The sequence below is a fragment of the Leptonychotes weddellii genome, chromosome 4 (genome assembly GCF_054177405.1).
Source record: "Leptonychotes weddellii isolate Sample4059 chromosome 4, ASM5417740v2, whole genome shotgun sequence".
In the NCBI taxonomy this organism is placed as follows: Eukaryota; Metazoa; Chordata; class Mammalia; order Carnivora; family Phocidae; genus Leptonychotes; species Leptonychotes weddellii.
The window spans coordinates 95,279,581-95,295,097 of record NC_138372.1 but is presented as its reverse complement, the minus strand read 5'-3'; the positions used below and the strand labels follow the sequence as shown (position 1 = coordinate 95,295,097).

Genomic DNA, 15,517 nt, shown 5'->3' with positions numbered 1-15,517 from the left:
CAGCTAGGGGCACCTGGGTGGCTCAGTTGGTTAAACATCTGCCTTCGGCTCAGGTCATGATCCCAGAGTCTTGGGATCGAGCCCCAGGTCAGGCTTCCTGCTCAGTGGGAAGTTGGCTTCTCCCTCTCCCTCTGCCCACCCTCATCATGCTCATGCTATCTCAAATAAAATCTTAAAAAATTTCTCAGCTTAGCAATCAGGGTTTCCTGTGTGGCCTCCACCTATACCTACTCCAAGATTCTCACTCAGCTGTCCTCCACCATTGCTTCCACTGTGGGCTTTTCCTCGTTCTCCAAAACAAGGACCCTTCTCGTACCTCTAGGCCCTTGGGTTCATGTGCAACTTTCTCCAACACTTCTAGTCCACAGTAACCTCTAAATTTTCTTCCACCTAATATATTCTGTACCATTCTCTCAGAGAACTGGTATCCTTATCTATAATCCATCTAAAATGTTGTTTTTGTGTACACACAAGTATGTATGTGCTCTTCCTGTAAACTCTTGAAGGTCAATTACTTTTTTGACCTCCAACTTACCCAGTGAATTGCTCATTAGTTGCTGCATAAATATTTGTAGAATGATCTTAACAAGATAAGGAATAGTGCTGTGGAAAGAACACTAGTTAACTTGCTTCTCTCCAAACTTCCCTACCCGCATACCTTAGAACAAGCACCCCCTCTTTGGACTAGTTTCCTATCACAGTAAAAAAGCCTAACTAATAACTAAGCTCCACCTCACAGAAGAGGAAAACAGAATTGAGGGAAGCAGTCTCTGTGGGCTTCTAAGTGACACCTTAGCACCAGGTCAGGGGAAGGAAAGAGGGAATCCAAAGGCCAAATGATCTCAGGCTTGCTTGGTCCCTCCTCCTCTCCTCCTGAACTTGAGGAAGACTTTGAGCTTTGGATTCCCAGATCCGTCAGTTAAAGTAGGTTGCCATTTAGGCAACAGACCTACAGTAATTGTCTTTATATCCATTCATGGCTTTTCCTTGTCAAGTTGAAGTTGTTCAAGTGGAGAGGTGCCTGGAAGGTAGGGAATGAAGCCAGCACCGGCCTGCACCAGACTGAAGGCAGCTGGCGAGGACGCATTTGCTCAGGGCACCGCAAACAACACTGAGCCCGAACTGAGGCAGGAGGGTGGAGCAGATGGTGTATGAAAAAGAATTAGGAAGAAACAAGAGGTCTAAATAACTGATGAAAGTTTAATACATTAAAACCAGATATTTATCACTTTTATATTGCATTTGCCATTGCTGAACAATACAAAGTGGAGGCAAATAGTGACACTTCATAAAAATGTTGATTCCCCCCCATTCCCTTCCCTAAGACCCAGCCTCCCTCAAATATTCCCTCCCACTCCCTACAGAACTCTGTCCTGAATAAAACACTTAAATACATCATAAATAGTAAATTATGAAAAAAAAATAGCAAGACTTGTTTCTTTCCTTCTTGTAAAAAAGAACATGGCAGCAAAGACAGGCAGCCAGAAACTGGCTGGGGGTGTCTAATATAGACAGTTACTTGGGGGACGGGCTAACCTACTATCAAGGTCGGGCGGGATGGAGACGGGACAGTATTCAACAATCTGCCTGAGATGCCTCCTTAGTCCCCAGACAGAAGGAGGATCAAGTGGGGGACTGCAACTCTTGGGAGACGGGGGACAGACGGATTACACAGCTCCCATTTCTGAGTTCTCTGCATGAGAGGGAGCAGGGCATGTGGCACAGCAATGATTTCACCTAGGCAAGAATCTGCTGGCTCCCCGTGAGTCTAAGCGAATATTCTCTAGCCTCATAGATACAGATTGCCTGTTAAATGGACACAGGTGTCCCCTCTGCACCTCAGCTCCTTCTTCCAACGCTGTCGGAAAAAGTGGGAAGAGCAAGGAAGAAACCTCCCTTTGAGAAGGATCCAAATTCATTTGATTAAGTCTTCATATTTAGAAAAACAAGCAGAATACATTTCCAATTGCAAAACAGTAATAATTGTGATGACCTGGCAGTAAGCAGGATCCCGCCTAGCAAGGGCTCTGATCTTCTGGTCCCATGACTGCTCTACTCTTTCAACAAAAGGGGTAAAGATTACCCCATGTCCCGCTCTCTCCTTCAGCCTTAAGAAATTCATCAAGAGAGGAGTTAAAGAGGAGCTGCTCCTGGCAAAGCAGTTCCATAGTTCCATTTCTCAAACACCAGGGGGCTCTTCTGAGGGAACCCCACAAACAGGCATCTCTCCCGACACTTACGCAGTTTTGATCTGACACTGTCTGGCTTCAAACTGTGTGCTGTGTGCTAGTTTTTCTTTTCCTTTTTTTAAGGAAAAAAAAGGAAGGTGGGAGTTGGCTTAACACCCTGACTCCCCAAAACCTTTACAAAGATTACAAGGGTCTTCTTCCAGAGAAAGCACGAAGGTGGAGATAATGTGCCAGCCAGTCTGTCCTGAGGAAGTTAAGAGTCCAGCTCCCGGTGAAAGGTAGGTGAAGAGGAAGAAAACCACCAAGTCCAGCAACCCCACTTCCAGCAGGAAGAATGGGGGCTTGAAAACAATTCCGTTGTGGAAGCCAAGGCTGGCCATTTGAAAAGTCGTGCCCCCTAACTCAGAAGTGGAGAAGATGCTGCTGTCCTCAACTGTCCAAGGCACCAATGCCCATTCGTCAGGAAGGGGAAGGAGAAGAGGTTCTTCTTCAGAAAGGAGACTGAGAGCTCCCCTCGCCTCCATTATACTCCTTTTGTGATGACCACGAAGAAGAAAACTCAGCATTGCTGGGGCAAGGGCTGGCTTCTTGGGATCACCAAGCTGGTAGAATCTTGTTCCAGGTCTTCCGAGTTTTTTTGCTCACTGGAAAGGAAAAGAGAAAGGGTGCAAAATTAAGGATGTGGAGTATGAAATGAGGAGGCAGGAATAGAATTCAAGTTTATTTCAGCCTGACTGGCAGTGAAGTTTTCTTCTACTTCATCCTCTGCTTCCAAGTACAAGGTCCCCACAAAATTTAAAAAGGCAAGATTAAAAGGGCACCCAGTCCCTCGAACCTTGCAAATTAACTCCCTGTTCCACTCCATCAGTGATCCTCTTTATACCCTTCAAATAAAAGCATTCACCTCCCCCACATCCCAGACACTCACATGGGTGAACTCTGACTCTGCAACTTCAGGCTTTTCCAAGAGGGTTGAACTAACAGGAGAAAAAAAAATGGAGGCAGAGAGAAGAATTAGAAGATAAAGAAGAGAAAGGACAATCCTCTCAAGTCAGATATCGTACTACTTCCCCATATTTCACTTCAGGGATCAACTTAGGATTCAGAAAGAAGAGGCTGAGGCGCCTGCGTGGCTCAGTCGTTAAGCGTCTGCCTTCAGCTCAGGTCATGGTATCAGGGTCCTAGGCCCCACATCGGGATCCCTGCTCTGCGGGAGGCCTGCTTCTCCCTCTCCCACTCCCCCTGCTTGTGTTCCCTCTCTCGCTGTCTCTCTCTGTCAGAAAGAAGAGGCTAAGAAACTACCAGACTTAGAAGCATGTTGTTTTAATTAATAGTTAATTTAATCAACTATTTAGCTGCTTCTTCTTCTTCTTTTTTTGATTTTATTTATTTATTTGAGACAGAGAGAATGAGAGAGAGAGAGCACATGAGAGGGGGGAGGGTCAGAGGCAGAAGCAGGCTCCCTGCCGAGCAGGGAGCCCGATGCGGGACTCGATCCAGGGACTCCAGGATCATGACCTGAGCCGAAGGCAGTCGCTTAACCAACTGAGCCACCCAGGCGCCCAACTATTTAGCTTCTTGAGTACTACAAAAATATTTCCTAATACCCTCCCCTTCTGTCCTCAATTCCCAGGTGTGGTAGGCACTCAGTGATCACTGCTGCCTGATATTTGTGCCATTGTGTAATTCTCTCCTCTTGAATGCAGTCTGGATTTAAGGACTGTCTTCCAGAGGACAGAATGCAGGCCAGGTGATGGAACATCAATTCTGAGATTAGGTTACAAAAAGACCCTATCTAGGGGTGCCTGGGTGGCTCAGATGGTTAAGCATCTGCCTTCAGCTCAGGTCATTATCCCAGGGTCCTGGGATCGAGCCCCACATCGGGCTCCCTGCTCAGCAGGAAGCCTGCTGCTCCCTCTCCTACTCCCCCTGCTTGTGTTCCCTCTCTCTATGTCAAATAAATAAAATTTAAAAAAAAAATCTTAAAAAAAAAAAAGACCCTACCTAGCTTCTTCTTGGGCTCGAGCTCTCTCACTAACTGTTTGCTCTGAGGGAAGCTAGCTGCCACATGGAGAAAGCATGTGACAAGGAACTGAGGGAGGACCACTGGCCAACAGCCTGCAAGGAACTGAATTTTGCCAACAACCACATAAGTGAGCTTGGAAGTCGATCCTCCCCAGGGGCGAGCCTCCAGATGAGACTACTTCCCTAACAACTTCACTGTAACCTCCTGAGAGACCCTGAGCCAGTGGCACCCAGCTAAGTCACTCCTAGATATTTAAGCTACATAAAATCTGAGATAATAAATGTTTGTAGTTTTTAGCTGCCACGCTGGGGGTAATTTGTTATACAATAATATAAATTTTTGTACCTGGAAGTAAAGTGCTACTGAACTTTTTAAAAAACTAAAAAGTGGGGGGCGCCTGGGTGGCTCAGTTGGTTAAGCGACTGCCTTCGGCTCAGGTCATGATCCTAGAGTCCCGGGATTGAGTCCTGCATCGGGCTCCCTGCTCAGCAGCGAGTCTGCTTCTCCCTCTGACCCTCCCCCCTCTCATGTGCTCTCTCCCTCTCTCATTCTCTCTCTCAAATAAATAAAATCTTTAAAAAGTAATAATAATAAAAAATAAAAAACAATAAAAAACTGAAAAGTGGAAGTGGCTTTGGAAGAGGGAAGTGGGCTTTAAGCAGCATTTTAGTGAAAGTTTAGAAGTGCCATGAATATACTGTAGAATTTAGACTTGAATGAGGGAGTTGCCAGTGTGGGCTCAAAGGCAAGTGAGAAAAATCTTACGGGAAACTGAAGGAAAGGGGATCCCTGTAATGCAGTGGAACAAAGTTTTGCAACAATGTCATATGCAGTTAAGTGAAAAGCAAAATATGTGTCTAACGAATTGGGTGACCTACCTAAGGAGAATTCTAAACAAAGTGCTAAAGGTGCCACCTGGTTCCTTCTTAATGCTTATAGTAAAATGAGAAGAAAAAAATTAAGGGAAGACTATTAAATAAAAGGACTTGCCAGGACTTGATGGTTTTGAAAATTCTGAGCCCCTCCAGCAGATAGCAAACAATGCTATAAAATTAAGAAAGCGTTTGTGAGCAAGCATAAAACCTGGGCACTGCCAGGAAAATGTGTTCTAGAGACAAAGCCAAGTTATGACTGTAAAATATTTTTTTAAGACTTCCGAAAAATCAAAGTTGGTTCCTTAGAGTACTATTCGATCATACAAAAGGCCATTCAAAAAGATTAATGTGTTATGCACAAACAATGAATCATGGAACACTACATCTAAAACTAATGATGTCATGTATGGGGATTAACATAAGAATAAAAAATAAAAAATAAAAAATAAATAATAAAAAAGATTAATGTCACCCAGATCCTCTCAACTTAACAGGTTCTCTAAGAAGCACAGGGCTTAGGAAGAAGGTATCTGTGGGTGTGGCTTTTGTCGAGGGGAATGAATTCCAGTGAGACTCACGGGAGGCCCACAAAATATGTGAGGGCATTATAACAGCAGAAACATTCACAGCTTAGACTGAAAGGGACAGACACAGTGAAAATGAAGAAACCGCTGGACCCCAAAATTGTACTGGCAGGAAGCAGGCTGAGTAAACTACTCAGCTGCAAACACATGCTAGCTTTCATGAAAAAGGAAGACCCAGAAAGCAAAACCACGAGTTCAAAGGGTGGAGTCGAGAGTCATGGAGAATTACTCCCAAGCTTTTCCCAACAGTTGCTGACTCCAACAGTTGCTGGATTTGGGACTAGCTCTGCACCAGTGACAGCTCTGTGCCTCCCTCACTCTTTCTGCACAGGACTGTGTTCAGTGATTAGCTACTTACTGCCTCACCACTGCTGGGTGTGTAGGGAGAAAACAGCTCTCTTTAGTTTCACAAGTCCAAAGACTGAGAGCAACTGTACTCACGGAATAATACCTGGGGAGCTCCTCCAAACCAAGACCTAATTGAGATGACAAAATTCTGGAATTTAAGCTGCTGCTGCAATGGGATGAGACTTTTGAAGACCATGGGAGCAAATGAATGCATTTCGCAGAGGGAGGGGTAGGAATCATCGGGGGCCAGAAGATGGACTGTGAAATAGGTCACTTTTGAGGTGGCTCCCAATGAGTTCTGCATCCTGGTATTCACACCTTTGTGAAATCCCTTCTTTGTGAGTGTGGGCTCAATCTAGTGACTAGAATGCAGTACTGGTGATAGGATATCAATTCTGAGGTTAGGTCACAAAAAGATTATGAATTCTGCATAGGTGCATGCACTCTCAATTGCTCACTCCGAGGGAAGCCAGTTGCGATGTTTTGAGTTGTCCTAAGGAGAGGCTCATGTGGCAAAGAACGAAGGGAGGCCCCCAGCCAACTGCCAGCAAGGAACTAAGGCCCTCTGTTCAGCAACCCACAAGGAACTGAATCCTGCCAGTAAGCATATAAATGAGCTTAGAAGTGAAGCCTCTCAACTGAACCTTCAGAAGAGATGGGAGGCCCTGGCTAACACCTCATGAAAGACCTTGAGCCAGAGGACCCAGCTAAGCTGTACCCACATTCCTGACCCACAGAAACTATGATATGTGTTTGTTATTTTAATCCACTAAGTTTTGGGTTAATTTATTATGATGGAATAGATACTCAACACACCATGTAACAAAATTAAATCACAATCTTTAGAATGGATCCTTTTACAAGATTGACTGTTCATTTTCTTCACTGCCCAGAAATCTTTCCAGGCTTACAAAGTAAGCTGAGAATTCTCACCTAACTCACCAGGAGATAAAGGGTTAGCTGGGGCGTATTTTGACTATCAAAATAGTCTGCACACCCCCTAAAGATGCAGAGATGTTGACACACTTCTCCAAATCACTAAAGATGAGCTAAAGGAAAGTAAACCTGGAAAAATCTAGTGAAGAGCAAAAGACAAACAATGATCTCTTGAAAAAAACAAAATTATGGAGGTTCCCAAGGACCTGAAGAGAGAGAGATGAAAAGATTATATGAAGAAAGGGGCCAAGGAACCAACCTTGTAGTTTGCATTTGCAAAGTCTCTCCAACTACAGGTGAGAAATAGGGGTCAGGAATAGTCGAGACCTCACTGATTTTCTCCAAAGGTGGAGTCTGAGGTAAAACATCAGGACGACCGAAGTGGACGCCTGGAAAAAAGAAAAGGGAAGAAAATCAATAAATAAAAAAGAAGACAAAATGGGGTGGGGGAAATACAGGGGGAAAAAATGTAGCAACTTGGCTTTTCCTGAATAGGAACAGGGAGTAGAGGTCCTAGGCAGGTAAGATAGGGCTCAGAAGGAAGGGAGGGAGTGCCCAATCACATGGGAACCCCAGCCCTGGCGCTGACCTGGCTCCACTTCCGCCTTGGTTGTCACTTGTGCCTTGTGCTCCCCAGAGACCGATGTCTGGTAAGTAATGCAGGAGTTGCCGCTGGGGCCTGCTCGCCGAGAGAAAGATGAGCCTGACCGAAACTTTTTGGAAGGAGAGGGCTTCACTTCAAAAGGGAAAGAGAAAGCCTACTTAGCACCCACCTGAGAAACCATCACCAAGACATAGATACAAATCGCTAGCATCCCCAACACAAACCCAAAGGTGCTCTGCAAAGCGGGAAGAAGGACTAATGTCAACAAAGACAAGCTCTACGAACTACTCTTTCAGAGGAGAGGGCGTGCATCTCAGTTCACCTCACTTTGGAAAGCAGAGAACCTAGAGGAAAGCAGACACATACATATCTTGCCCCGGCTACACGCAACCTCCATGGCTTTGCTTCCACCGGATGAGATGTCCTCCATTCCGTCGCTCCCTTGTTCTTTAATAGCATACTCCAGTTCAAGCGGACGAAGAGGACCCTTTCACTCTGCATCCTTGTAGCACTCATGCACACAGCACTGTGATACTTTACACTTGCTTATATGTCACGCTGAAAGACTTTGAGGGGATTTCCTCACGTTTAAGACTCTCTGGCATGCCTAAGTCCCCTCTGCCGCACCGAGGGGCGACAGAGGCCTATGATGAGGCAGCGGGAAGAAGGAGCTGGAAATTTGCCAGTGGCAGCACCAGTGGAAGGCTGGGAAAGAAGAATACTGGCACCTTCCAACCAAGAAAGTTGAGGGAAGAGAGTAAGAACGACTGCTAAGCAGAAAGCAGTATATGCTTCTCCAACCCTGTGATCCTAGTCTGGGAAGTCCTTGGCACTGGGGATATGAAGAGAAAACAGAACACTGGTAACATCCTCACCTATCTGTCTGTAAGTCTGGCTCTATCTCAGCCTATGCCATAGGATCCTACTCCCACAATGACACTTTCCTCCCCCCTCCCCCAATCCCACCAATTTCCCAGAAATGCCCCTCACCTCAATGACACACGAAGGGAGAGCCAGGGGAAAAGCAGCAACTCGGAAACCACTGGGACAGACAGAATGACTGACATAAAGGCGGGCAGCAGCTCTCACGGGATGTGGGTAGAGCAGAAGAGGTTTTGGCAGTTCCCTGACAGAGGTGTCTTGCCCACCCATCTCCTGGAGTAAGGGAGTCATTGGGGGGTCGTCTGGTAGAAGCCACTTACGGGGTATCTTCTTGAACACTGTGTTGCACATGAAGCGCTGGAACCGTTCAGCATAGAAGCCTGGGCGATGCACCGATACAGTGTCCTGCAGAGCAGAAGAGATGGCTGCAGAGTTAAAGAGGGGGAGGCCCAGCCAGAGGATCACTATTTAGTCCAAGGGCCATTTTCCTCTAGGCTGAGACCCTAGCACAAGGGTAGAACCCACAAATGAAATAAGAAAGAAAGAAGAAATTGAGGGGGCAAATCAGAACTGAAGGAGGCAGGAGGAGAGCCTCTAGCAAACTGCTACTCACCCCATCGTGTACCAGGGCTTTCCAAGAGTGCTCCAACTTCTTAACAAACCTGCCAAGAAAAATGTGTGTCACATAGTCACAGAATTTTTAATGAGTGACAGTTTTCTCTTTTATGAAGTTAAAGAAGCTGGGAAAGCACTCCCTCTATTAAACTGGCTTTCCAAAGAACAGACACAGTAGTGCTCGTTCAGGATGGAGATCAAAGCTATTTCTAGGGAAGTTAATTACCTCCCCCATGGAAAAAGGGAACTTAGTATGTCCCTGGCAAGTCAGGGACAAGAACATTTATTGCAAAAGGAGAAATGATGGGATAGATGCACATGCCTGGAAGAGGGGAGTTAAAACTAGATGAGAATACTCTGTAACAGTCAACCAAGGATTGTCCAGTCATTAGTAACTGAAACCTGTTTACAGGGGTAAAACTGGGATCTAGCATTTCCAGCTCCTCCCTATCACTTCACTGCCTCAGTTCCATAGGTTAATAGTTAGCATAGGACACAGTGATCCTCTTGTTTTTCCTCCAAGGAAAAGAGGAACATGTTTCCAGCTGTATCCCAATGTGGAGTATGACTCATCTCCCAGGTTTTTCACAAAGAGCCAGAGAGATGGTGTATTCTACCCTGGTGCTTCTGAGGACTGACTCAGCTCTCCACAGAGGTATACGTTATGTTTGGGAAGGTGGCAGGGTAACGAAGTCAAGGAGACAGGCAAAATCAAGGAAATAAACCACCATCTGAAACCCGATGAGGTAAGCAGCTAGAATGCAACTCTGTTCCTGTTTCAGGAAGAGTGACAAACCCATCTAAAGGAGAAATGTGAATGGTTATCCGCAACCACTCTGCCCCCTCATTTGGGATCCATATGCTCCTCACCTGTAAGATTGGAGAATGTCAATGATCCCAATATAAAGCAGCAGCCTTTCCCCTTTACTATTGCGGGCAGGGATGCCACCCATACTGTTCCGGAAGACAAGAAGAAAACAGTAAGAAAATCTCTGGCCTAGCACAAGGGTTTCTCCTAACCTCGAGTCAGATCAGGACAGGAAACTGAGACCTAACCATAACTGTCCCATCTTCCATAAACTGGGGAAGAGTGAAAACCTTCCTCTAACTCCAAGAGCCACTCTGGAGTATGTATTATAACCTCTTTCTCTCCAAGTCTCACTTGCCTGCCTCTCCAACCCCAATTCCACCAAAAAATCTAAAGCCACACTCAGCGACACTGGAAACGCTCAGATAACTCTGAACTTCCTCAGTACTTTCATATTCTAATTCACACCCACTAGGACACTCTTCTTTAGAGTCACAGTAAAGGCGACCTTAAAAATGAAACCACTTACAAGACATTTATGATGCTTCAGTAAATACACTTCCTTGATAGATAGATCCATGATGGTAAGAAAGACTCCTTCCATAAAGCTGCCTATAGTAAATTACTTTTGGTGAAGTTCTAATAGAATATGCAGACGTGTCTAAAACTCTGAATATATTCTTTTTGAAAGGTGTTTTAATTTTAAATAGTTCTCCTTCCCAGATGTACTACAGATCCCCAACTTAAGCCCTCTTCCTTTCCTTTTACATTCTTAAGGCGGCTTGTTCTATAGTTTTGTAAGCGTTAATACTGTCAACTTAACTGCTGAATCGGGACTACTCTGATGCCAGGAGCTGCATCCTTTCCTCAAGAAAAAAAAATGCCGTGTCTATGCTCTCCTTCCTGGTGCCCCTGAGCCCACTCACTGGTCATCAGTCTCCATGGTGCCACCTCGCCGAGCCTCGCCCTGGATAGATTCCATAGCCGTGGAATAGAGAGCCTTTTGGGGGGCTGGTCTGCGAGTGTCAGCTGAGGATTGTGCTTCACTGCCTAAAGGCTCTCGTTGTGCATGATCTATGTTATGGATCGACATCAAGAGGCTATAGTCCATTATCTTGAAGCTCTGCAGCACCTAATGAAAGGAAAAAAACAAACCATGTTCTGAGCCTTGGGAGGTATGAGGATTATTTCAGGATCTCACAGCTTTCCTAATTCAATTATTCTTTTTTTATTTTTATTTATTTATTTTAAGATTTTATTTATTTACTTGACTGAGAGAGACACAGTGAGGGAACACAAGCAGGGGAAGCGGAAGAGGGAGAAGCAGGCTTCCCGCTGAGCAGGGAGCCTGATGCGGGGCTCGATCCCAGAACCCTGGGGGATCATGACCTGAGCCGAAGGCAGACGCCTAACGACTGAGCCACCCAGGCGCCCCCTATTTTTATTTTTTAATTTTTTTAAAAGATTTTATTTATTTGAGAGAGAGAGAGCATGGGAGGGGGGAGGGTCAGAGGGAGCAGAATCCCCGCTGAGCAAGGAGCCCAAGGCGGGGCTCAATCCTGGGACTCTGGGATCATGGCCTGAACCGAAGGCAGATGCTTAACCGAATGAGCCACCCAGGTGCCCTCATTTTTTTTTATGATTTTATTTTTTTAAAGATTTGAGAGAGTGACAGAGAGGGGCACATAGGGAGGGGGAGGGGCAGAGAGAGAGAAAAACTTTAGCACACTCCACGCTCAAGGTGGAGCCGATGCAGGGCTCATTCTCACGACCTTGAGATCACAACCTGAGAAAACCAAGAGTCGGATGCTCAACTGACTGCGTCACCCAGGGGCCCCTAAAGATTTTATTTTCAAGTAATCCCTAGGGGCACCTGGGTGGCTCAGTCGGTTAAACGTCTGCCTTTGCCAGGGTCCTGGGATCGAGCCCCACGTCGGGCTCCTTGCTCAACAGGGAGCCTGCTTCTCCCTCTCCTTCCTACTTGAGCTCTCTCGCTATCTCTGTATCTCTCTCAAAATAAATACATAAAATCTTTAAAAAAATTTTTTTTTTTAAATTTCAAGTAATCTCTATATCCAACGTGGGGCTTGTACTCACAACCACAAGATCAAGAGTTGCACATTCCCCCAACTGAGCTACCCAGGTGCCCCAAGATTCAATTATTCTTGACCTCCAGGGTTAACTATAGGCTTATCCTTTGCTCCTCCTACTCCCTGGAGAAGAATGTATTAACCTCTTCTAGTCACTCATTATTTCTATTCACTCAGATTTCTTCTATTTGAGTAAATACAGATTAGGCTACTGCCTAGCCCACAACACCCTCTGTTTGTTCTTTCCTTCTATTTGTGAAAAGAGCATTATGTTCTCAAGGGAACGTAGAATACATATTTGTGCTGTAAAGAATCCACAAGGAAGGTCTGGTAAAAGTACATTTCATGATGGAGTATATGTGTTGCAGGACTTTATATGACCAGCTTTGATTCAGTTCAGTATTTACTGAAGCCCTACCACCTGCAGGTGTTGTGCCTGTTTATGGGGATACAAAGATACTCAAGAAAGTTTCTGTTCTCAACAATATTATCATTTAGGAAAGAAAACAAATGTAAAAATAAATCCAATACAGCCTAATACATGCAACAACAGAAGTGCTTACATGATTGATAGTATGGAGGAGATCAGGAAGTGATACGTAAATAAGTTTACGAAGAATAAATTAGAAAATAAGCCCAAACAAATAAAGGAAGGAATACTCCAACGCCTGGAAGCATGAAACAAACAGCACATTATGTGCAGGGAGGTATAATTTCATACTGCTAAAACAGAAAATGGACAGAAAAAGGACAGGTGTGGCAGATTACAGAGGCTGATAGAAGCAAAATAATGACAGGCCTGATATATCATATTAAGGAGCCCGGATTCTTTTTTTTTTTTTGAAGATTTTATTTATTTGACAGAGAGATAGAGAGTGTGTGCGCACGCGCATGCATGCACACAAGTCGGGGGTAGGGGCAGAACCAGGTTCCCTGCTGATCAGAGAGCTCGTTGTGGGGCTTGATCCCAGGACTCTGTGATCATGACCTAAGCCAAAGGCAGATGCTTAACCAACTGAACCACCCAGGCACACCAAGGAGCCTGGATTATATCCTATAGTTCTCAACCCTCTTTCCATCCCAGAACAGGGTGCAAAAGGGTATATACTCTCACCAGTTCCAGTAGCCCACTTTGGTGATGCAGCTCAACCAAGGGTGTTTTGCTAGGTTGGTGGAGAAAGGGATGAAGAAAGCACAGGAGTGATTCTTATGTATAGTTTCTTAAAACAACTCTATTCTACTGTGTCCAGTCCTTTCAACCAAAGGAGCCAAACTAAAATAAGCATTACCCTACAAGTAGATGCAGAGTAAGCAAAGGACAAGGATGGACAATGTTATGGAGTGAGTAGAGGAAGACGATCCTACAATAGCAGTTGAGAAAAAAACAGTAAGAGATGCAAAAAAATCAGTAGGAAAAGGTGTCACAAAATCCAAAAGAAGGTATGTTAAGAAAATGGAAATAGTCAACTTTCAAGCAGCAGAAAATGCAAGGAAGGACTGAGAAATATTCTCTACGTGGCATCCCAGGTGGGCAGTAGGGAGAGTAGTTCAACTGAAGGGGTGAGAGCAAAAGCCATGACAGTGGGTTGAGGCAAGAATAGGAGAAGATAGGGGCACCTGGGTGGCTCAGTCATTAAGCGTCTGCCTTCGGCTCAGGTCATGATCCCAGGGTCCTGGGATCCAGCCCTGCATCGGGTTCCCTGCTCTGTGGGAAGCCTGCCTCTCCCACTCCCCCTGCTTGTGTTCCCTCTCTCGCTGTCTATCAAATAAATAAATAAAATCTTAAAAAAAAAAAAAGGAATAGGAGAAGATAAATGAAAAGGAAAAATGGAAGCATTATTACATGGAGACAATGGAAGTAAAAAAAAAAAATACTCCAGGGGCACCTGGGTGGCTCAGTTGGTTAAGTGTCTGCCTTCGGCTCAGGTCATGATCCCAGGGTCCTGGGAAAGAGCCCCGCACTGGGCTCCTTGCTCCGCGGGGAGGCTGCTTCTGCCTCTCCCTCTGTCTGCTGCTCCCCCTGCTAGTGCTCTATCAAATAAATAAAATCTTAAAAAGAAAAAATCCTCTTAACCTTAAGATGGAAGAGATAAAAGTTGGCTTGCATGCAGAAAGAAAACAGTTGGTAAAGGCTGAAGCCAGGGAAGGGAAAGGAAGCAAGATGTGAAACAGAACCCTAAAGAAACAGTCCTGAGAAATGACTGACCTGGATGGAATAAGCCACCAAATTGGGCAGAAAGGAGATTAAAGATGGGTAAGTAGACATGTTTATAAACTGGGGCTGGGAGCAGGGCAAGGGGGTGGTATGGAATAGAAGAGTGAGGTAGTCTGTTGAGAAACAAGGCTGGGGGATTAAAAGTTAGAAAATGGTTTGGAGAGAGTGCCAATCATGTGACACCTGTGCTGAGAGGAACAGGAAGTGGACTGGTGAACAATACTTAGGCTGGATAGCGTCAACCTGTAGAGATGTTGGTAGAATAGACACAGGTGTGTGATTTCCTTCAGCAGCACTCAGCTTCCAAGATATAAATTTGAATCTGGCAGGCAGGACCAAGATCTGAGGAATGATGGTGCTGGTATGAAAATAAGGAAACTGTAGGATTATGAGGCCTAGGAGAGGTAAAGAAAATGAAGCCAGGTGGGGGAGGATAAACAGGATAAAAAAATATAAAGGCTCAGCAACAACCTAATGTAAAAGTTATTTTAAGTAAAATAATCTGGGACATACAGAGCTAAGGAACGGAGTCCCATCTCATACAGATTTGAACCCTAATAACAACAAGCTGTTTTAGTGGCTGAGATTTTTGGTATCTGAGAGGGAAGGAAATATGATAAACTCACCAAACAGTCACGCTGTAGGGTCTTACATAGAGCATTATACATGTCAGCATCCAAAAAAAGACCATCTGGAATGTCTTGTAAGAAGTCCAGGTCTTTAAAGGTGGGGAGAGGCTTCTCTCGCTCTTTTTGGGAAGCCCGCCGTTTGTAGGTAGAGCCCTTGAGGTCATATTTGATGTGCATCTTGACTGACCGTGGTAAGAGGTTGTTCATCACCACAATTCGAATGTTCTTACCACCTGCTTGCACACAGTACAGTCCATAGAATTTAGGCAGCAAAGTTCGAGGATTCTGGTTGAGGTTCTGAGGGCACAAAAGTAAAAAGAAGCAGGAGCGCAAGTCAGCTGATTTTCAGTGAAACTCAAGGGTAAAAGTTGCCACCCACCTTCTTTGTCTGCTATATGGGATTCAGGTACAATCTATCTGCCCATAAGCCCACATAATATTTGTTTACAATTTCCCAATACATCTATCTTCAGTAATCAGATCACACCAAGCTGGGCCACAGACCCTCCAATACAGTAATCAGTCAGGATACTCAATATATGATGGGTATATTCTTTTAGAGAGGTTTAAGAAAAGATCATGTTGAAAAAGTCTTAACTCTAAGCCGTTAGAGTATAGTATATTCTTGTGGGTGTGATGCAAAGCAAAACTAACTTCTCCAGAAGCTCCGAGAGCCGTCAGAGTAAGATGGAGTAGAGTACTATCAAGAGAAGTAA

The 15,517-nt window shown here is 44.9% G+C and overlaps 1 protein-coding gene across 8 annotated transcripts in view; it reads right to left on the bottom strand.

The window, feature by feature from the left end:
• Positions 1-2,318: 2,318 nt before the first annotated feature.
• The window catches only part of PIP5K1A (phosphatidylinositol-4-phosphate 5-kinase type 1 alpha), a 37,699-nt gene continuing 24,500 nt past the window's right edge, over positions 2,319-15,517 (bottom strand). For 6 of the 8 annotated variants that reach the window (XM_081815919.1, XM_081815920.1, XM_031041081.2 and 3 more), the window contains 9 exons: positions 14,799-15,098; positions 10,794-10,999; positions 9,930-10,013; positions 9,058-9,106; positions 8,765-8,849; positions 7,548-7,694; positions 7,218-7,347; positions 3,118-3,166; positions 2,319-2,833 (listed from right to left, as the gene is read on the bottom strand). In XM_081815919.1, coding sequence (XP_081672045.1) covers positions 2,831-2,833; positions 3,118-3,166; positions 7,218-7,347; positions 7,548-7,694; positions 8,765-8,849; positions 9,058-9,106; positions 9,930-10,013; positions 10,794-10,999; positions 14,799-15,098 — 1,053 coding nt within the window. In that variant the 3' untranslated portion in view covers positions 2,319-2,830. The remainder of the gene's footprint in view (positions 2,834-3,117; positions 3,167-7,217; positions 7,348-7,547; positions 7,695-8,764; positions 8,850-9,057; positions 9,107-9,929; positions 10,014-10,793; positions 11,000-14,798; positions 15,099-15,517) is intronic. The other 2 variants (XM_031041091.2, XM_081815922.1) reach the window with 2 other exon arrangements.